This window comes from Pseudophryne corroboree, chromosome 1 (genome assembly GCF_028390025.1).
Source record: "Pseudophryne corroboree isolate aPseCor3 chromosome 1, aPseCor3.hap2, whole genome shotgun sequence".
Taxonomy (NCBI): Eukaryota; Metazoa; Chordata; class Amphibia; order Anura; family Myobatrachidae; genus Pseudophryne; species Pseudophryne corroboree.
Genome location: NC_086444.1, coordinates 1153305972 through 1153328999, shown reverse-complemented (window position 1 = coordinate 1153328999; position 23028 = coordinate 1153305972). Strand labels below are relative to the sequence as shown.

General features: G+C 43.7%; 1 protein-coding gene across 2 annotated transcripts in view; it reads left to right on the top strand.

Annotated features, from left to right (window-relative positions):
- Positions 1-23028, top strand: part of NSD2 (nuclear receptor binding SET domain protein 2) — a 158257-nt gene that overhangs the window by 60612 nt on the left and 74617 nt on the right. Inside the window, exons 3-11 of one of the 2 annotated variants that reach the window (XM_063924797.1) lie at positions 12001-12160; positions 13155-13321; positions 13684-14139; positions 14856-15000; positions 16232-16309; positions 17398-17498; positions 20667-20742; positions 22161-22282; positions 22925-23026. In XM_063924797.1, coding sequence (XP_063780867.1) covers positions 12001-12160; positions 13155-13321; positions 13684-14139; positions 14856-15000; positions 16232-16309; positions 17398-17498; positions 20667-20742; positions 22161-22282; positions 22925-23026 — 1407 coding nt within the window. The remainder of the gene's footprint in view (positions 1-12000; positions 12161-13154; positions 13322-13683; positions 14140-14855; positions 15001-16231; positions 16310-17397; positions 17499-20666; positions 20743-22160; positions 22283-22924; positions 23027-23028) is intronic. The other variant, XM_063924799.1, reaches the window with a different exon arrangement.

Below are 23028 nucleotides of genomic sequence, written 5' to 3'. Positions count from 1 at the left end.
CTGTCGATTTTTCTTTCAAAAAGAACTAGCTTCAGTACCTGAAGTTCAGACATTTATAAAAGGAGTGCTGCATAGTCAGCCCCCGTTTGTGCCTCCTGTGGCACCTTGGGATCTCAACGTGGTGTTGAGTTTCTTAAAGTCACATTGGTTTGAGCCACTAAAAACCGTGGATCTGAAATATCTCACGTGGAAGGTGGTCATGTTATTGGCCTTGGCTTCGGCCAGGCAAGTATCAGAATTGGCGGCTTTATCATGTAAAAGCCCTTTATCTGATTTTCCATATGGATAGGGCAGAATTGAGGACTCGTCCCCAGTTCTCCCTAAGGTGGTGTCAGCGTTTCACCTGAACCAGCCTATGGTGGTGCCTACGGCTACTAGGGACTTGGAGGACTCCAAGTTGTTAGACGTGGTCAGGGCCCTGAAAATATATGTTTCCAGAACGGCTGGAGTCAGAAAATCTGACTCGCTGTTTATCCTATATGCACCCAACAAGCTGGGTGCTCCTGCTTCTACGCAGACTATTGCTCGTTGGATTTGTAGTACAATTCAGCTTGCACATTCTGTGGCAGGCCTGCCACAGCCAAAAATCTGTCAATGCCCATTCCACAAGGAAGGTGGGCTCATCTTGGGCGGCTGCCCGAGGGGTCTCGGCTTTATAACTTTGCCGAGCTGCTACTTGGTCAGGGGCAAACACGTTTGCAAAATTATATAAATTTGATACCCTGGCTGAGGAGGACCTGGAGTTCTCTCATTCGGTGTTGCAGAGTCATCCGCACTCTCCGCTTTGGTATAATCCCCATGGTCCTTACGGAGTTCCCAGCATCCACTAGGACGTCAGAGAAAATAAGAATTTACTCACCGGTAATTCTATTTCTCGTAGTCCGTAGTGGATGCTGGGCGCCCATCCCAAGTGCGGTTTATCTGCAATACTTGTACATAGTTATTGTTAACTAAATCGGGTTATTGTTGAGCCATCTGTTGAGAGGCTCAGTTGTTTCATACTGTTAACTGGGTTTCATATCACGAGTTATACGGTGTGATTGGTGTGGCTGGTATGAGTCTTACCCGGGATTCAAAATCCTTCCTTATTGTGTACGCTCGTCCGGGCACGGTGTCCTAACTGAGGCTTGGAGGAGGGTCATAGTGGGAGGAGCCAGTGCACACCAGGTAGTCTAAGATCTTTCTAGAGTGCCCAGCCTCCTTCGGAGCCCGCTATTCCCCCATGGTCCTTACGGAGTTCCCAGCATCCACTACGGACTACGAGAAATAGAATTACCGGTGAGTAAATTCTTATTTTTTGCTTGACTCCCACCTGAGAATCTGGTCCACTGTGTGGCAGTAAGGCTTGCTGGAATCTCTACATAATATCATGGCATCTAGTAATTGTGTACAAAATCTGAGAGCTTACATGTGTACAGTTACACAGGTGTCAACCAAAACAGTGCTGCAGTTATCAAGGCAATAACGATGCATTACACGATTAAAGATGTTAGCAGTATGCATTAAACTTCCCTGTTCACATAATCATGCAATATAAATGGATACAAAGGGTACCCGTAAATAGTAAGAAATAACCACCCAGTCCTGTAAGTTACTTCATAAGATAATACAGATTCACCCTGGAGTGTAATAACTGGCAATGGTAAATAGCGGGTAATACCATACATGTACCCGCCTACAGGTTTGCTTTCCAATAGTCTCCAAATAAGGCTGGAAATGTAAAGGTGACTTATGTGACTAATCCCACAGTGCACATGATGCTATGTATATGCAGCCTGTCATTCATTCCCGCAAGTACAACGGTTCTCTCTAACGTAGCTGCCAGTTTCATGGGTGCTTAGAAATAGTAGTCTTATGCAGGGGCGTAACCAGAACTTTGCTGGCCCCATACCAACATATTGAAGGGCCCCCTTTCCCAGTGCTTCTTAAGAGACACCTCTCTGCAGCAGTTATTTTATGCACCATTATAGTGCCCTAGTTGTTATCCTCATAATAGTGCTCTAGTTAACGTTATCCACATAATAGTGCCCTAGTTTTTTTTATGAGCCACAATTGATCCCTAGTTTATATGATGTCACATTGTAGGGCCGCCAGTACACATTATGCCACACAGTACCCCCAATTCACATGACTTGGTGTCCCCAGTTTATATTAACCACATTGCATTGTCCTTTATTCACACTGTGCAACATTAGAATGTCCTCAAGGTCAAATTGTCATGTTGCAGTGCCCCAGTTCATATTATGCCACACTATAGTGCCTCCTTTTCATATTGTGCCACATTATAGTAACCCAGTTCTTATTATATAACATTATAGTGCCCTCCTAATTACAATGAACAGATCAGTATATGACACATTAGAGTGCCCTCCAATTCATATTATGCCACGTTAAAGTGCCCCAGTTCTTACTATGTAACAATATATTGTGCCACATTACAGTAGCCTCCAGTTTAAATTATGCTACAGTATAGTGCCCCCTCACCATTATAACATCTACTACATACTCCCCTCACTGGTAATGTAATGTTAAACAATTCAGGCTGGGCAATGGATCAGACCCATTAACTGAGCAGGCAAATCTGGGAAATTGGTATGCAACTTTATAACCTGGGTCCAGGCCCCCCTAAGCCTCTGGGCCCCATAGCCATTGCACCCCTAGGACCCATTATAGCTACGTTCATGGCCTTATGAAACAGATCTTGGTGTGTGCATGTAGCATGGACTCTCCCACGTGTTCTGACATCACCATGTTTAGTTTCCATGTACAGATGTACGCCACAGTGTGCAGTAGTAATACTTCTATGTTCAATAGGTGTTCACTCTAGGGGCAGGGCAGGGCGCGGGTCTGTGTGGGGCACAAGCCATGCAAATAGGGGGCGTGGCCACTTGCACGTAATGCAAGTGGGCGGTTCAGTCCACAGACGGGGGAGTGGGCGGCCGGCGCCATCACTGTTGGGGGCGTGCCCAGCACCTACGGAGGTGCTGGGCTTCCCCCAAGCTCTCTGACAGCGTGAACGGATGCCGCGCACATGCGCGCAGCATCTTTACACGCTGAGAGGGCAGAAAGCGGGCGGCTGTTTTAGCAGGGTGCCGCATAAAGGGCAGGGCGGGTTTTGCCCTTAAAAAATCGGGCAGGGCGCGGCGCCCTACTAAAACAGCCTAGAGTGAACACTATTCAATATCAACTTAGACACACTGGGGCCGATTCAAATGGGTTTTTTCGAGGACGCCCAACGGCAGCAATTCAATTTTTCAGTCGTTCGGGCGCCTGGGGGTCGTGAAGGACACTCTTTCTTTCTTTTTTCTTGCAACCTCCTGAGGTGCGAGGAAAAAAATGTGTCCAAATCAGGAGTTTAGACATTTTGCGCGGCTAAATCCTGTCTGTTTGGGAGTAACATGTGCAATGTGCATGGGCACCCAAACAACAAATGAATAGTGACAATTGTTTGGGGCGTCTAAACAGTCCCATTTAGATTTTTAGAAGGAGACAAAGAAGGTAATCAGATGTGCAAAGGCACAAGCTGAGGAGAAAATGGCCCAGTCAGTGGGTAAAGGAGGCAAAACTTTTTTTAGGTATATAAGCGAAAAAAGAAAAACAAAAGGCGGAATTATAAAACTAAAGACGGACACTGGGAATCTTGTTGAGGGAGACAATTTAATAGCAGATCATCTTAATGATTATTTTTGCTCAGTATTTACTACTGAAAGAGAGGGGAAGGGGCCACAGTTAAGTTGCAGGGATATTCAGGAAAATGAAACAAGTACATTTACAGAGGAGAAGGTCCTAACAGAACTCTCAAAGCTGAAAGTGGACAAATCTATGGGGCCAGATGGGATACATCCAAGGATACTAAAAGAACTTAAAGAGGTGCTGGTAGCACCATTGACAGAATTATTCAACCAGTCATTAGCTACAGGAGAAATTCCAGGGGACTGGAAAAGAGCAAACGTAGTCCCACTGCACAAAAGTGGAAGCAAGGAAGAGGCAAACAACTACAGACCAGTGAGTCTTACATCAGTAGTAGGGAAATTGATGGAAACACTCTTAAAAGAAAGAGTTGTAGATCATCTCAAATCCGGCAATTTACTGGATCCCAAACAGCATGGATTCACTGGGGGAAGATCATGTCAAACAAATCTTATTGACTTTTTTGATTGTGTGACTAAAGTGATGGATAAAGGTGGAGCCATGGATATAGCTTATCTTGACTTTAGTAAGGCTTTTGACACAGTTCCACATCGCAGACTGCTAAATAAACTTGAAAGTTTGGGATTGGATATTAGGATTATTGAATGGATAAGATCTTGGTTGAAGGATAGAAAACAGAGAGTTGTGGTAAATGGAGTGCATTCACAGGAGGGAAATGTTACCAGTGGAGTACCCCAGGGATCTGTACTTGGACCAGTGCTTTTCAATATCTTTATTGGTGACATTGCAAATGGGATTAAAGGGAAAGTATGCCTTTTTGCAGATGACACAAAGGTATGCAACAGGGTAGACACACCAGGTGGGGTAAAACAAATGATTGAGGATCTAGGTAGACTAGAGGAATGGTCAAGAGTCTGGCAATTACAGTTTAATGCCAAAAAATGCAAAATCATGCACTTGGGTCTCAAAAATCCTAAAGCTAAATACAGTATTAATGGCACTATACTGGAAACTACTGAGGAGGAAAGGGATCTAGGAGTCACTATTTCAGATGACTTAAAGGCAGGTAAGCAATGTAACAAGGCAATGAGGAAGGCTAGTCAGATGCTTGGCTGCATTGGGAGAGGAATCAGCAGCAGAAAGAAAGAAGTAATAATGCCACTGTATAGGTCATTGGTACGGCCTCATCTAGAATACTGTATTCAGTTCTGGAGGCCATATCTTCAAAAGGATATTAATACATTAGAAACTGTACAAAGGAGGGCAACTAAAATGGTGCATGGCCTACATCACAAAACATACCCAGAAAGACTAAGAAATCTCAATATGTATAGTTTGGAGCAGAGAAGAGAAAGGGGCGACATGATAGAAACTTTCAAATATATGAAGGGTTTTAACAAAGTCCAGGAGGGAAACATTCTCCAAATGAAGAGAAGCAATAGGACACGAGGACATGCACTGAGACTGGAGGGGGGGAGGTTCAGGGGAAATTTGCGGAAAAATTATTTCACAGAAAGGGTAGTGGACAAGTGGAATAGCCTCCCATCAGAGGTGGTAGAGGCTAAGACAGTAGAGCAATTTAAACATGCATGGGATAGACATAAGGATATCCTTACAAAAAAATAAGGATCAAATAAGGTTAGTGATAAAAAAAAATAATATATAAAAAAAAAAAAGGGGCAGACTAGATGGGCCAAGTGGTTCTTATCTGCCGACAAATTCTATGTTTCTATGTTTCAAAACAATTTAATTCCCCCCATTGATTATTCTTATGCAAAAGCAGCTGTTATGCTCATAATCCTCAATATTTCTGAAGAAACAGGCCCTGTATTCAAGTGTTTTTACATATAAAGTACATTTCTGAACTGTGGCGCAGTAGAGATTTGAAGCTGCAAATGTCGTTACCCAACTTGTCTATGTATAATTTTATTTATTTTTTGTGTGTGATGAGATAATATAGAGGTGCCAAACATACGCCTTCTGTGCATTGTTCGCTAGCTGCCATCTTTGTTGAGGCTTTCCGTAATGGCCTGGCTAGATTCTTTCCTCCCCATATTTCACCTTTGGGTCATGTTCCAGTTCTGTAATGTAATGTGTACATGGGGGGTAATTCCAAGTTGATCGCAGCAGGAATTTTTTTAGCAGTTGGGCAAAACCATGTGCACTGCAGGGAAGGCAGATATAACATGTGCAGAGAGAGTTAGATTTGGGTGTGGTGTGTTCAATCTGCAATCTAATTTGCAGTGTAAAAATAAAGCAGCCAGTATTTCCCCAGCACAGAAACAAAATAACCCACCCAAATCTAAGTCTTCCTGCACATGTTATATCTGCCGCCCCTGCAGTGCACATGGTTTTGCCCAACTGCTAAAAAAAATTCCTGCTGCGATCAACTTGGAATTACCCCCATGGTGTGGCTGAGCACACCAGGACCTTTGTTAGTCAATAATATGTGAGTGCCCAGCAACGTTACTGAACAGGAATTTGCAGAGAGGAACTGGTCTCTTTGGGCCTAATTCAGAGTTGATCGCAGCAGCAAATTTGTTAGCAGTTGGGGAAAACCATGTGCACTGCAGGGGGGGCAGATATAACGGGTTTGATATGGTATGCCGGCGACCAGCATACCAGCGCCGGAAGCCCGACCACCGGCATACCGACAGCACGGCGAGCGCAAATGAGCCCCTTGCGGGTTCGCTGCGGGCACGGTGGGTTATTTATTATCCCTCCAGGGGGGTCGTGGACCTCCACGAGGGAGAAAAACTGTCGGTATGTCGGCTGTCGGGATTCCGGCGCCGGTATACTGTGCGCCGGGATCCCGACAGTCTGCAACCTGAAGACAACCCGATATAACATGCAGAAAGAGTTAGATTTAGGTGGGGTGTGTTCAAACTGAAATCTAAATTGCAGTTTAAAAATAAAGCAGCCAGTATTTACCCTGCACAGAAACACTATAACCTTCCCAAATCTAACTCTCTCTGCACATGTTATGTCTAGTGTTGACGCTAGGCTGTTTTAGCAGGACGCCGCGCCCTACCCGATTTTTTTTTTTTTTTAAAGGCAAAATCCGCCCTGCCTTTTCTGCGGTGCCCTGCTAGAACAGCCACCTGCTTCCTGCCCTCCCAGCGTGTAAAGATGCCGTGCGCATGCGCACGGCATCCATTCACGCTATGGGAGAGAGCTGGGGGGGGAAGTCCAGCACCGATGGAGGTGCTGGGCACGCCCCCAACAGTGACGTCGCCGGCCATAGACACCCCCTATAGCAACGTCTGTGGGCCGCACCCCCCACTAAAATTACGTTGGCGTGGCCACGTCCCCTAATTTACCTGCCCGCGCCCCCGTTTCGAGCGCACACGCGCCAATATGCCCCCAGAGTCTGGCGCCCTGCCCCATATTAATCCTGCCACACCTGCAGTGCACATGGTTTTGCCCAACTGATAACAAATTTGCTGCTGCAATCAATTCTGAATTACCCCCTTTCTGTGGTCTTCACTGCAGGTTGTAGTAACTTGGATCATTATTGATTTGCTGGGGAGAAACTGGTTGATTAGAGTGTTAAAAGTGGAAAGCTGGGGGTGTTGTATTGCGTCCAGTGTTGGGACTGGATAAGGGAGTTTACTAGTGTGGTACACTGTATAGTGTGTGCACACTTGACTTTTTCTGATAGAACTGGTCAACTGCTTCTGACCTCATGTTGTGTACGGGGAGCCCCGTTCTCACTCACTCCGTACAGCTTGCACAAATCGAAGCGTGAATTTGGGGTGATAACTCAGTTGCAAAAGTGAACATAAAATAATAAAAAATAAAGCTGTTGTTCTCACTGCCGTGTTCTGCACCTCATGGACCCTTCACACAATTGAAAGAACTGGGGGTAAATTTACTAAGATGGGAATGCTATTTAAGATGGGATGTTGCCTATAGCAACCAATCAGATTCTACTTCTCATTTATCTAGCACTTTCTAGAAGATAATACCTGGAATCTGATTGGTTGCCATGGGCAACATCCCATCTTAAGTAGAACTCCCACCTTAGTAAATTTACCCCCTGGTGTCTGTCCTATGCAAACTCTAAGTGATCAAGAATCTAATTCTTCATGATGTGTGTTCATTAAGGAAATAATAACCAAATAGCTTTTATACAGGTTCATAAACACCGGAGACTAAGGAAAAGATTCTGGTTAAATGCATACCAAATCCCTGTCCTTTTCTCAGAGCATTAGAAGCACATCCATTGCCATATCTCTAAGCCAACCTGCAGCATAATGCACAATGTACTTTATGGGGGGGAATTCAAATGTTATTGCATCCCTGATTTCCAGTCTAAAGTGACTGGATATTGCGGGGCGATATTCAAATGCCCCCACCTATCTCGCTATTCGGGCCCATTACTCTTGTTTAGGCGCGCAAAGCACCTAGGGGGATATGTACTAAGCAGTGATAATAGTGGAGAAGTTGCCCATGGCAACCAATCAGCTGCTCTGTTTACCTTTATATTATGTAGCTTATAAATGTTACATCAATGCTGATTGGCTGCCATGGGTATCTTCTCCACTGGCTCACGTCTCCACTGTTTTCACTGCTTAGTACAGGCCTGGCCAACCTGTGGCTCTCCAGCTGTTGTAAAACTACAAGTCCCATCATGCTTTGCCACAGTTTTGCTATTAGGGAATGCTAAAACTGTGGCAAGGCATGCTGGGATGTGTAGTTTCACAACATCTGGAGAGCCACAGGTTGGCCAGGCCTGGCTTAGTACATGTCCCCCAGAAACCCGACCCAAACGGGTCACTTTACTTGCATTTCAGCTCGCTACCCCGGGGGGTAGCGAGCTGGAATGAACTTGTCTTGCGCGTCGCCAGCAATATTAGGATAGCTGCCGGTGGGCACGTCTGAGGGAGGCGTGTTCGGGCATTTGAATCTGGCCCCATGAGTGTCCCCATTATAGCTGTTGCATTTTCCTAGCGTTAAAGCTTATGAACATTGCTGGCAAATGTCAGAGTAGAGACACAAACTGCCGGATGCAATGACAGGCCATTTGCTGGATCTGCCGCGATTCCGGTCAGACTGGTCTTGCCTGCCTCCATGGGGCCGATTCAAATCGGCAACAGATGAATAGCGCAGGGAATTAGCTCCCGACGCTATTCAAATCAGCTAATAGTTACCCGCAATTGTCGGGAATTCTTCTCTCACCCCCGGGGGGTGAGAGAAGAAAACCGACAAAAGTGCTGCCGCGCGGCCGGCGCGAGGCTGATTCTGCCGGGAATCAGCATCGCCGGGGGTAGTTAAGTCAGAGAATGCCCGTTCTCCCGCCAAAACTACCTGTTAAGTCGGCGAGCACGGGCATTCGCTGACTTAACTTTAGCTGAATTGAATAGAGTTGAGAGCTAATTCCCGGCGCTATTCATCTGTTGCCGAATTGAATCGACCCCTATAAGTCTGTTTTTTCGGAGAATGCTTTTTTAATCGGCTCCAATAATTGCATGTTTGCGTTGACATTTTTTCTGTATGATTATAATATAGTAATCCTATAATCACACGGGCATCAGTCCGCTGGCAGCGCAGCAGCAGATGACCTATTGAGGTCACAAAGAAGCGATGGAAAAGCAAGCAGGCTGTGTTTACCCTGATCTTATAAGTATTTTACAGGGGAGGATTTCTAACCAGTTGGCTGATTTGTTAGGATCCTGACAATCGGCCAGTGTGGATGTTCAACGCTTAATCTCCCATTGGTATATCATTGCCTACCTGTGAGAGAACTAAGTATTGTCTCTGCACATTAATAGTTGACCTGTCTGTTGTCTACGCGAGAAGCCGGCACTCACTATCTGTGCCATGTGACCTGCAGCGTTTGCTTCTCACCAGCTTTCCCTGTTTCCAGGGACGCTGCTGCATAGCCTGTAAATGTGACATTGTGTAGTCAGAACTCACTGCACTTACATTTACTGTGGTCCATGGCAATAAACAGTCTAGAGAATAAATAGAGAAAAGTAAGGGGTCGATTCAATTGTTGTTTGCGCAGTCGCCACTAGAGGGCACCCGACAGCAGCAATTCAGTTGTTGTGGAGGACACATTTTTTTTCTCGCAGACTCATGAGGTGCGATGATAAATGTGAGGAAACCTGGCACTTTGGTCATCCAAATGGAAGTTTTAGACTGGGTTAGCTGTTTTATGCACTTATACAATTGATTTGTTACAGTTGTTTGGGCGTCTAAAAACAGGACTTTTAGGGCATGATTCAATTCAGTGACCGTTGAATAGCGTAGGGAATTGGCTTCCGGCGCTATTCAGTACGACGTCATGGGACCCCCAACGATCGGATTTCTTCTCATATCCCCGTGGGGTGCGAGCAGAAATCCGACAAAAGTGCCGGCACGATACTGATTTTTGCCCTTAGCGTGGTGAAAACAGCGTTGCCCCAGCACTTAAGTCGGCGAATGCTTGTTTCCCCGACAAAACACCCTCTCTAGCCTGAGAGAACGGGCATTCTCTGACTTACCATTTCGCTGTGTTGAATAGTGGCGGGAGCTAATTCCCGGTGGTATCCAAATGTCACTGAATTGAATCGTGCCCTGTGAGGCCCAAAACAATTGAATTTGCCCCTTAGTGTCTTTTATGTACAAAATATCTGTTTTTGTGCTGTGCATATTAGTATTGGGGAAATCAGAGCATTTTAACATAATAAATCATAGTTGCGTTTCTTGACAACCTTGGAATTTACACACAGTTGGCAACAATTGACAATTGTAAGACCACAACTAGGGGAAAAAAGTCCAATTATGGACTTCTACGGTTCACAGGTGATTGGCCCAATTGGAAAGGATTCAGCGATCGGGTTGAGCAGCCAGAACACTTGAGCTTAGCCTGAGGCCTGTTGTTGCTAATGAAGAATTAGTGAATACACAATGATAACTGATCTATAACGCTCGCGTTCCTAGCTTACCTGTTACGTTGTGATCGAGTCACCCAGCGTTGGGTTTGCTTTGGCATGCTGGTGGTTTTGCAGTGAGAGGTCAGCATAAAGTGTGAAAGTGTAAATACATTATGGTCACAGGGGGCGATTCAATTGTTATCACAGTGCTAGTCTACAGGTATTCGGTTGTTTGCGCACACATTGACAAACATTAATTTCTGCTCGAGCCAGTACATAATTGCAGGTAAACCCAGTACTTTGAGCAAATACAAAAGTTTGGAAGTTCAGTAATGCTTTCCGTACCACAGTGGGGTGCTTGTAGAAAAAAGCAGCTGAAGGAAACACTGTTTTTCTACTTACATCTCTCTGTATGAAACTTCTGTTCCAATAGCAGGACTTAAGGTGCATACACACTGGGTGTTTTTGCACAGCGATGATCGTGAACATCGTTGGCAGGAAAATAGCTCAGTGCATACACACTGAGCTGTTATCCCTGTGCCCAGCAATGTTCACAGGGGGTGACGCACTTTCCACAGTTTGAGACTGTAGAAAGTGCTTCACTCGTCTGTTCAAACAGCCCGAAGGACGGTGGCGGTCAGCGATGATGCGGGAGCGCGCTCATCGCGCGGCCATACACACTGGCTGAGCTTTAGCTCAAAGTAGCTCAAAACGCCAAAAGTGACCTAGTTCAAAATCGCCTAGTGCGTATGGGCCTTTAGGTAGACCTAAATATTTTGAATGAAAGATGTTACATCATTTGTCAAGGTTGCTGTGATGCACAGGGCAGGTATCCTAGTATTACCCACATAGAACTTCCCAGCGTGACATCTCACCTCCCCCAATAAGCATTAGATTATACCGTTCTATGGGCACTATTCAATTCAGCGCGATGTTCTCCCCGATTAGAGGATTATTTCTTGCACCCTTCCTAAGGTGCGAGCAGAAATCCAACAAATCTGGTCAGGTGATGCTGTTTTCTGCCCTTAGCCCAGGAGAAACAGTGTCGCACCATGCACTTGAGTCGGAGAATGCCGGTTCTTGTGCCTAAACACCACGAGAACCGTCATTTTCCGGCTTAACAGTGCACTGAATGGGGTAGGTTCTGTCTCGTTTTGTACACTGCAAGTGATTATGGGAAAATCTCGCCCGTCCTTGTTATTGGGGGTTCCGAGTAAAACAAAGGAGTTTATTCTACCAGCATTACAGAATAGTGTAATCTGCCCGTATGCTATGACATTTTTCTTTGAAGTAAAATCTCTAAAGGAGATGAATTTAAAAATAATCAACATGACTGTGATGGTGACGTTTGAAGGTTAAATCACGGACATTTGCATAGTATATCATAACATTACTGTTATCTGTTTATTGCTTATATACACATGATTTTATTTTTATTTTTTTCTCCACACGCCATACTAAACTTTTTTTTTCCCCCTCCTTCCCAAAGCCTCTTTCAGATTTAGAGACCTCAGAACACAAAGAGCAAGAGGAAACGCCATATAAGTTCTCAGTCGGAGATTTAGTATGGTCAAAAGTCTCTGGTTATCCATGGTGGCCGTGTATGGTGACATCTGACCCCGTCCTGCATAGCCACACGCAGATTAAGGGTATGTTGTGCTCCGTTATGTGGCCTATTAAGATGTAGTAAAGGTCATTCTTAGGGGGATATATACATAGATAGATAGATAGATATATGTACACACTGCTCAAAAAAATTAAGGGAACACTAAAATAACACATCCTAGATCTGAATGAATGAAATTTTCTTATTAAATACTTTGTCATTTACATAGTTGAATGTGCTGACAACAAAATCACACAAAAATTATCACTGGAAATCAAATTTATTAACCCATGGAGGTCTGGATAATTAAAGTGGAAAAACACACTACAGGCTGATCCAACTTTGATGTAATGTCCTTAAAACAAGTCAAAATGAGGCTCAGTATTGTGTGTGGCCTCCACGTGCCTGTATGACCTCCCTACAACCCACACAAGTGGCTCAGGTAGTGCAGCTCATCCAGGATGGTACATCAATGCGAGCTGTGGTAAGAAGGTTTGCTGTATCTGTCAGCCTGTAGTGTTTTTCCACTTTTAATTTTGAGTGTGACTCCAAATCCAAACCTCCATGGGTTAATAAATTTGATTTCCATTGATAATTTTTGTGTGATTTTGTTGTCAGCACATTCAACTATGTAAAGAAAAAAGTATTTCATAAGAATATTTCATTCAGATCTAGGATGCGTTATTTTAGTGTTCCTTTTATTTTTTTGAGCAGTGTATATATAATGTGTGAGTGATAGAAATGTATGTATGAGTGTGGAATGGTATCAGTGGGTTTGCTGTATGAAATTGAGGAGACCCTAGATGGAAATTGCCATCCTTTGATATTTAAATAGGGTGTATGATCACTTGTTAGTAGTCCTGAAGGATTTTGAGTCATTTTCTCTGGCAGAGGAAGATGGGTTAGTGCAGAGGTAAGCCTGGCAAATGGGCAATGTGGCCAATAGGCCATATTTTATTCTTGTCCAATCTTGCAAAAGTGCTGTCACTTTTTACCTGTTTTTAACATTGTATACCTTCTGTTTTGTTTTGTTTTAGGTCAAAAAAAGAGTATTCTTCAATATCATGTACAGTTTTTTGGGAACGCACCTGAAAGAGCTTGGATATTTGAGAAGAGTATAGTGCCCTTCAAGGGAGAGCAGGAGTACGATCATCTCTGCCAGGAAAGTGCCAAACAGACACCTAATAAAGCTGAGAAACTGAAGGTACCCCTTCTCCTCTTCTTCCTTTGATTTTCATGCTAAAAAGTCTTCCAAGTGTCTTGTTTATTTTGTTTGTGCTTGTTGTTGGGTTTATTTGTTTTTTTTCTTTATTTTTTTATCACTGAGAAGTAAATCCCACACACCTGAGACTAGTCTTTTGGCACAGCATTGTTTGGATCCAGTTGTATTTCAGTTGACTTTTGCAGCCACACAAAATCATGACTTCATTGCTTAAACAAAGGACTTTCTGTTATATTAAATCGTTGTCTGTTGGATTTCTTTTCTCTTTCTTATCTAGAGCGTGGGTCACAGATTCCCTGTAGCAGCTAATGTTTTGCTTATTTCTTTTTTGTCTCCCTCTCCAGCTTTTAAAACCAATAACTGGTAAACTCAGAGCACAGTGGGACATAGGTATGGATCAGGCTAAAGAAGCAGTGCTGATGACCGTGGATAAGAGGAAGGATAAGTTTACTTTTATTTACATCAAAGACCGTCCACATCTTAATCCTAAAGTGGCTCGGGAAGCGGGTATTCCTGTGGAGTTGTGTGAGGAGGAAGCTTTGGATGAGCCACCTGAGAGCCCAAAGAAAGATGATGGCGCCCCAAGCAAGAGGAGGAGGGTGTCCAGGCTTCCAGCTACCGACTGTTCAGAGACTGAGACTGATGTGAAAATCACTACTGCTAAGCCTCCTGAGAGCCCAGAACCCAAAGGCGGGACTCCGTCAGCCCCCCCGAAAAAGAAGTCCGCAGCGTACGGGAGAGGCAAAAAGGGAGATACCGTGGCCCAATTCCTGGTGTTCTGCCAGAAGCACAAAGATGAGGTTTGTGTACTAAATCGGTCATACTTATAATGCACTTTATAGCACTAGGTGTGGGCTTTCAAAGACCACATTCTCTGGCCCACTGCTATAAATGATTGTCCAGGTCTGGTTGCTGTGGCCCTGTCCTCCCCTCATGTTTTTGAGAGAAGTTTGACTTGGTAGATAGGGGGGATGGTCATGGAGTAAAATATATAAACGGAGGCTGTTGACTACATGGAGCAGCTTTACTTTATTTTTATTTTCTTTCATTTTCTTGTTAATGGGGAAAAAATATATAACCTATATAACATAGCCTTTTCTTTTGACCCTGGGGGTAGATTTACTAAACAGCGGGTCTTCAAAATCGCAGGCGATAATTTTTGGCTTTGACCGCTGAGTTTAACACAGCAACAGTAATAAAATCGGTTGTGCTTCATATATTACTTTCATTTGTGTTTTCACTTGTCCATTGCTCTCTGTATATAGAACATAGAGCTACTGCTTGGTGAGACCTTACTATCTCTCCGTCCACATCATTTATAACTGTCGCCTGTATTTCATGTAGATTGTTTAACCATTGGAAATTCCACTATCCTACAAGTGATCATACAGGCTGTAAAACCACGCTGCATGTAGATTGCCGGGGAAACCTGTCCGTGTAGGACTATAGGCTAAGAGAGTCTGGATGCAGCTGTGAATTTCATGTAAGTTCTTCTTGCTTTCTCTCCCTCCTGCAGGTAATAAGTGAGCACCCCGACGCTTCCAGTGAAGAGATTGAAGAGTTGCTGGAGTCCCAGTGGAACATGCTCAGCAATAAACAAAAAGCCCGTTATAACACAAAGTTTGCCATTCTCACCTCTCCCAAATCTGAAGAAGACTCTGGTAAACACGATACCGCACTGTACTCTAAAACATTTTGATATCATGGTTTTAAATGGGGGAAAAAGAAGAGCAGCGTTTCTACTAATCCTTTTTATTAGATAGCCCCCTCCGCCCCCCCTTATTCAAGGTCATGTGAAGTCCAGCCCGCGATAGCTGCGCTTACACCTCCTGTAAAAGCAGGAAACTATTTTTTACGGCAATGAAACAAAACTCACCCTGAAAGCAAAGCCTCGCAGAACCTTTTGCTTCTGTTCAGTTGCTCAGACAGCCTATTTAGTGTAAAATGTAGGTTTAATTCACATTTTGTTAGAAATTCTATATAATAATTAGAGAATATTATTATTTTTTGTCCATTTAATGCAATAATAGTGGAATTGTAAGAGGTAAAACTACTGGCCCTGGCTCTATGGAGCAACTGGAAGTTTGTGTTCAATAGTCAGACAACATTTTATAAAAGGCATATTACCATATATATTAATGATGTTAAATGCATCTGGTGTGATATGACTACATTTATCCAATGTCAGAGCTTGTTCATCTGGATGTGTTGTCCTCATGTGTTCCCTTGTATTCCTAACTCAAATATCTGGTAAGGATTATAGTCATCACCTGTTGCACTGCTCAAATACAGCGTAATGCAGGTCGCAGGAGTGTAAAATGCTGTTGTGAACAAGCTCTACATAAATTTTCATAATCAGTCCTCTGCCAGTGGTAGTGCGGCAGCGCGGTCCTCTGCCAGTTGTAGTGCGGCAGCGCGGTCCTCTGCCGGTGGTAGTGTGGCAGCACCACAGTTCTCTGCCGGTGGTAGTGTGGCAGCACCACAGTTCTCTGCCGGTGGTAGTGTGGCACCACAGGTCTGTGCATGTTTTGGCCGGCCACTAGTGACCATTGACATTACTGTAACGTTACTCTTGTTTTATTCCGGAAAATGATGGCAGGTTGGTTGAGTGCTGTATTAAACAGATGTGTCCTTGATTGCTTGCCATCTCAGTATAGCTTAGCAAATCCGAGTTAAACAATTGTTTTTTAAAATGCTTCAGCTACACACAGACATGGGGGGGGTGGTCCACTGATTTGTAACCTGAGAATCGTAATCATTACACCGTGAACAATTTTGTTTACGTAGGTTTTTTTTTTTATCCCAAAAGTGTTTTGGAATAGCTGGACACCAGTTAGATAAGGAACAATCAGACAAAACAAAAACAAAAAAAAACCTTCTGTATCTCTAAAGGTGCACCGCCGATCAACTCTGGGGACGCCAAGAGGACCGTATTTCAAGAGTTACCAAAGAGGAGATCGAGATCAAGAAGTAATTGAAATTCGGGTTACCCACTAATTACTGATAATTGGTCCTGCATAACTTCATGAAAACGAAGCCTCTTTCTAAGATATTAATGGATTCTTACAATTTCAGTATCTTATAGGTGTAGTGATAATACTTTTGTCTCTCTTTCTGGAGAAGAAAAATGCACTGCATGTAATGTTCATCGAGAAATTCCTGTGTTCGGTTACATGTGCTTTGTCGTGCAGCCTTTATATCAATATCTTTTTCCTGCCAGTTGAAACTAGACTTGCTCTCGTCTCTTGTCCAGCTTAGATGTGTAAAGCACATAGCGTGCCAAGGAGTTTGTAATCCGAAAAGTGCCGGCCTCTGGCACAAGTGACTACAAGAGGGTAATCCCTTATACTCTTTAGTACATACTGCTTTTCCCTCCCCCCCCCCCCCCCCCCAATGAGAAGATCTCTGTTTGCAAGACCGCTTTGTAAATACCTTTTTATTGTGATTTTATCCTATCCCTCCCCCTCTCAATTGTGCAGTCACATGTTGTAATCACCCATAAGTAACAGCACAGTGATTATCTTAACACTTAATGCTATATGTACGGGCAAATCTTTGCAGCAATTGCATCACTTCATCCTAATAAACAAATCATTTTCATCTGTTTTGTACATGGAGTGACTATAGTGGTGTGCGGATTGCGTAGCTTTGTTGGATACAAATAAATTTCGCATTCTCCTCTGTGAAACGCGTGGGCCCCAGGGCACCCACTTCTGGTGTATACTGAAGTCGCGTGTTGCTGAATCATGCTTACACAGTGGTGGTGGATGGAAAAGTGCGATTAATTGTATGCTGTGCATCTTGTGCTGACAAAGATTATGATTTCAGAAGGTAAAATGGGTAACATTAGCCAGCAATAAATAAAACGAAGGACCCTTTTTTATTCTGTGTTTTTGTTAAAGTCCTGTCTTCATACTTACTACACAAACATTGACCTGCTGCAGTTAGAGCTTTCTTAGAAGTGGGAGGGATGTCTCTGGCCACAGTTAAAAACAGAGGATATAGTAGGTAATATTCCTGGGTTTTTTTCACACAAGTTTCACACCCTCCCCCTAAAGGTAGATTGCATGGAAATACACGAAACCACATAGAGACGGACGGCAAGTTGCCTGACGATGCTGAAGCTCCTAGGAAGAGGCTCAGGAACCATAGTCAGAAGGTAAATAACTTCCACGTGTTTTATTCCTTGGTTTACTAACAATGTAGCAAAGACTAACACTTCAGCTAGCTCATCAGTCACTTATTATACATTGTGTTCATTAAAGGGCCTGGAAGTGGTTTCAGTGGTGAAACTATAGAACAGTGGTTCTCAAACTCAGTCCTCGGAACCCCACACAGCTCACGTTTTCCAGGTCACTTAGCAGGTGCACAAGTGTTTTCATTACTCACTGACACATTTCAAAACATCCACAGGTGGAGCACATTATTTCACTTGTGATTCTGTGAGGAGACCTGGAAAACATGAACTGTTTGGGGTCCTGAGGACCATGATTGAGAACCTTTGCTGAAGAAGGAAGCATAGCGTTTCAAGCTCATTGCCATACGTACTAAATTGACAATATCGATCTCTTATACACTAAAACAAGTCAGTTGGTTTATGTAAAGAATGGGAACGTCGCCATTGTCATTCCCACCGCAGGCTATCAAATAGTGTTCTGGGAAGTGCCGTTTCCTTTGGCGGTTGCACAAAACTTAGAACTAATCTGTGAAAACCTTGTTGTGTACCAAACTGGGTTCATTTGTAAGCTCTAAAATAGTGGTGAATAATCTCTAAAGTCAATAAAATAAAGTGGTAATCTCTAAATAAAATAAAGTGGTAAATAAGCTCTAAAGTCAAATTAAAGTGGTAAATAAGCAATAAAATGGAAAATAAACTGTAAGATAAACACAATAAAGTGGTGGGCTGGCAAGGTTCATTGTCCCTTTTCGTTGCTCATGTCTGTGCATGTGCCAAGACTCAAACCAAACCTCACTCCCTCCTGTTTTTTGAATCTACTATTTTTACAACCTTGATTCCGATGAATACGCTATATGAAGACTAGCACGAAAGAATATCCTCTGGATTCATGCTCCTTTCACAGACTTAAGGACCCTACACACTAAACTATTGGCCGCCGAGGTGCCCGACGGACACGATGGTGGGGAGTGAAGTTTCTTCACTCCTCCCATCACCCGGCCCCATAGCCCTGCATGCTAATATGGATGATATTGGCTTGCAGGCATAAATGGGCCGACACCAACAATGAACGAGCGCGGGGCCGCGCATCGTTCATAGTTGGTGCGTACACACCGAAAGATATGAACGAGTTCTCGTTCATTAATGAACAAGATCGTTCATATCTTTCCGTGTGATTGGCCAGTGTGTATGGCCCTTTACACTGGTTTCCTATGTGGACAGTAATATTGTAGCTCTTAGAATGACACTGTGTCGAGCCGATCTATTCACTGAGAGATGAGATTATTTTGACAAGTCCGGTGGGGAAAAAAACTTTCTTTTTACCATGGTCGTTCTACAACTGAATTGTTCCTTTTCTCTCCTAGTAAAATGATATTTCACAACTTGTTAGCGTCCCTTATCCACTTCCATATATGGTATGATGGCTGTATGACAAAACCTCCCTATAGACAGCAGATGTAAAGGTCCCCTATTGCACGAGCAATAATAATATTCTCCTTTTAAAGTACACCTGCCTCCTGTAAAGAAGACCTCCTCTATGTTAGGGCAGGGTCACTTATCTCTAGAATGCAGCCTAACAATTCACTTAGAACCAGTGGCATCACTTGGTGACACTGAAGTGTTGGTTTAAGCCACAATACGGTATACAACTGGTTTCATCCACAGTATGCAGATGACAGGGAGGTTCCAGGTAATTAGCATTAATTTGAGGCCCTTGGGTGACGCTCTTTGTGTTTTTATGTGAACAGATCAATTGAAAATCTGTAGTGTGTTCCCTGAAAGTGCCAGTGAGCATGCAATAAATCATTGGCCATGTGGCTTTCACAGTATATAGTATGAGAACTGCTAATCACATAGAGGGTTTTATGCAGAGCTGTGAGCAAAGCTAAACAAAAGTAGCAGTTTGCTCCTGGACACAACATGTTACAATGTCAGGAGTGCAAAGGCATCAAATTGTTATTTTGCATGCAGGATAAATACTGGCTGCTCTTTCATGCAGTGCACGAATACTGAGCAGACTGCAAATTAGAATTATGCCATGATACACTCTTACCCAACTGTAAATCTGCACATTTTAAATCTCCTCCGACCCGCACCCCCCCTCCCCCTACATGGATATGCAAATAAGTCCCTATCTTCATATCAGCCCTACTGTGAGAATAGGATTAAGCTTGTCTCACGGAAAATGTCTGAACCACGTGATCAAAATACAGTCTGCTGTCACTGCCTAGACACACACACACCACTGCAGTAATATGCTAGGAACATAATTGCTTGCCATATTAATATAGTGCTCAAAGTACATGAGAATTGTACATTAGACTCCTACCCTAATCCCATCTAATTACAGGGAAGGTTTCCGTTATTCGGAGGGGTGGGTCTGCAGCTTCTAGCGTCCTAGATAAAGACTTAACCATATGTTGCAAAGCAATTTGCTGATGGCCTCTACATTTTGGTTTAATCCTCTGTGAACATGTAATTAAAAAATATGCAGTGTTTAAGGCCCCTTTATTTCCCCCAGTTTAACGGCAGGCTGCATTTCCAGCCAGTGACTACATTAGACCTGAATACAGCAACATTCCAGTGCATTCACGAGATGCATAGTAAAATGAGCATTTTTTTGGCTACTGCGCTGGCAGGCCATTACATCCAGCCAAATTGTATTTTGAAACATTCATTATGTTGTTTAGTTTGCCATTAGACACTTGCATTGTTTTTCTTTTTCCCCTCTCCCTACCACCCCCCTTTCTCTTCATCCTACAGACGTGTAACGTCATATCACTTCCTGCTTTGAGATGACATGCGTAGCTTTAAATAAGTATGCTACTGTTCAGGTCTGCCACTAGATGGCAGCCAAGGATGTGTTTTTTTTTTTTTTATAAAAAACGATTTTTGTCCATATCCTGCCCCCCTCAATATCTGAATGTCCATGGATCTGTGATACTGTATGCCATTATGGACTGCTCTTTAAACAGATTTGACTTTGTCCTTACATGTGCTAAAGGCTAATAGCAGTGGAATGTACTTTCATTTGCTGTCGGATAAAGACTCTTTATTTCTGGGTTTAACGTTTTCGGCTAAAGCGAGAGGATTTTATTATTCATCCGATCCATTATAAACAACCGTTGCTGTCTTGTGTTTCTCCTGTAGCAAGTGGAAGTCAGTATTGAAAAGCCTTCCAAGTCCTGTAGAGGCAGAGAAAACATCCCTGTGAAGCCCCAAGCAGGTAATCTGACTCTGTTACTGTTTGCACAGGTTCATGAGAGTTCTCTACATGTATTCTACTTTCAGAGGTAATGAGGGGACTACAAGTGTGTACACATGATGTGTGGGCTGCTGGGTAACTCTCTGGACTGGAAACAACTGACATTTTAGGTCCTCTCCTGTGTCCTTCATCCACAACTGTTTATCTTAAGGTTGTAATTGAATCCAAACTTGAGGTTGATATTTATGAACACCTGTACATGAGCAATTAGGAAGTAACCTGTCGTTACAGTATTTGCGCTAGATATTATACATATCCCTGTTATTACTGTATTTACCATGATCTGCTTGTGTCTCTTACCATGGTAAATCAGCATTCAGCTTGGCAAGTTGGCTGTTAACTGTCCCTTTATAGACTGTGCCAGACAGATAAAAGCACACTTTGGCAATTGACGGCAACATAAAAAAAGGGGGTGCTACAGAGTACGTAGGAAAAATGCTATCCTGTTGTGACCACAAATATATCATTGATAAGCAGCTTGTATTGTGTTTTGCATTGTTAATTAGGAGTGCAGTTTGTAGCAGAGGTTTCTGGTCACAGATCGACCCTGATTTACCAGATGCACTCCTGAGTGAAAGGCAAGGAACAGAGGGGGTGATTCAGACTTGATCGCACGCAGGCGTTTTTTTGCAGTGCTGTGATCAGGTAGTGGCCGCCTACAGGGGGAGGGGGTATTCGCAGTGCAGGGGTGCGATCGCTTGTGTAGAGAGCTGCACAAACAAATGTTTGTGCAGTCTCTGCTCAGCTTAGGACTTACTCAGCCGCTGCGACGACCTGGCCAGGAGCTGACGTCGGGAATCCTCCCTCCAAGCGGCTGGGCACGCCTGCGTTTTTACAGACACTCCCTAGAAACGGTCAGTTGACACATACAAGCGGTCTCTTCCTGTCAATCAATCTTCTTGCGATCGCCGGTACGATCGCTTTCTTCGTTAAATCCACTCGCTGTCTGGTCCCCACCGCCGGTGGCAGACGAGCCTGCACTTTGCGGAGCATGCGCAGTTCAGACCCAATCGCACCGCTGCTAAAAAATAAAAAAAAATAAAAAATAGCTATCATGCGATCGAGGCTGAATAACCCCCAGAGTGTGAGCTTCTGTGTTATGGGTGTTATGCTGTTTTTCCATTCTGTTGTTGCTAGGTAGTGACCCTGCCAAATATCCATCATGGCTTATCAGGAATGTTATCAGTCTCTTGCAGCTTCCCTTAGTGTCCCCTTTCCCTGAGATCAAGAAGCCAGCATAAAGAAATCTCACCTGCGTTACTACCTGGCATCAGCCAGTAACCATTCTGCTCTTAGCATCTGAGGAACCTGGATCCATGTGCATATCCTGAGGAGGGTGTGCTAAGAATATAGACTGTAACTAAATCTTTGTTTTACAGCCATACACAACCTCGCCGATGCTTGCAAGCCATTAAAGAAGCGGAATCGCAATTCAGATCTTGCCTCAGTCACACTTGCTGTAAGCAAGAGTTCATCTCCTGTTTCTCTGATTGAGAATGAGGTAGAAATCCATCCTGTTTCTACTTTTGTTGGTTTGTTTGCTTTCCTTGCGAAAATCTCTGGGTCATGCAACGAACACGTCCCATTAACCTGCGCCACAAATACCTTTTATGCCGGACATGGATGATTGTCGGGGAATCTGCAAAATATGGCATATTAAAAATCTCAACTTGCTGATCCCAATCATTCATTGTTTGTTTGTTTTTTTGGTTGGAATTTGCAAATCGAGTATTTCCTACATGTTGGGGTTCCCTGATCCCCCCCCCCCCCAGCCCAGCCATCGGCAGAAAGGGGAATTAACCTGATAGCTGCCTGATGTTTGGGCCCCATAATGGCAGAAAGTAGTTAGTATATCTTCTAATTATTGCATCCATGTCTTAGTAAATAGTAGATACAGCTGTGAATTAATAGGTACATTGACTGTTACTGCACAATAGTAATTGCATAGCTCCAGGCACTTAACCCCAAATCTCTGCCTTACTGCGCAGTAGCTGAAAGCTTACCGTGGGATATAATTGAATATCTCCTAGCTAAAATCCTGCGGTAAGTCCCAGGGCTGATTAAATTCCCCCCTTAGTGACAAACCCCCTAGCATGACCTGTAATGTTTGATTACTGCTAAGGTGGAATGTGCTTTATTGTAGGTGTCTGATGAGAGATCGGAGTCCCCCTCTGACAGTGCGGACGAGTCATTGCTTTGCAAGAAGTCCGAGAAAGGATCTTCAAAAAAGGAACTTGTCTGCCAGGT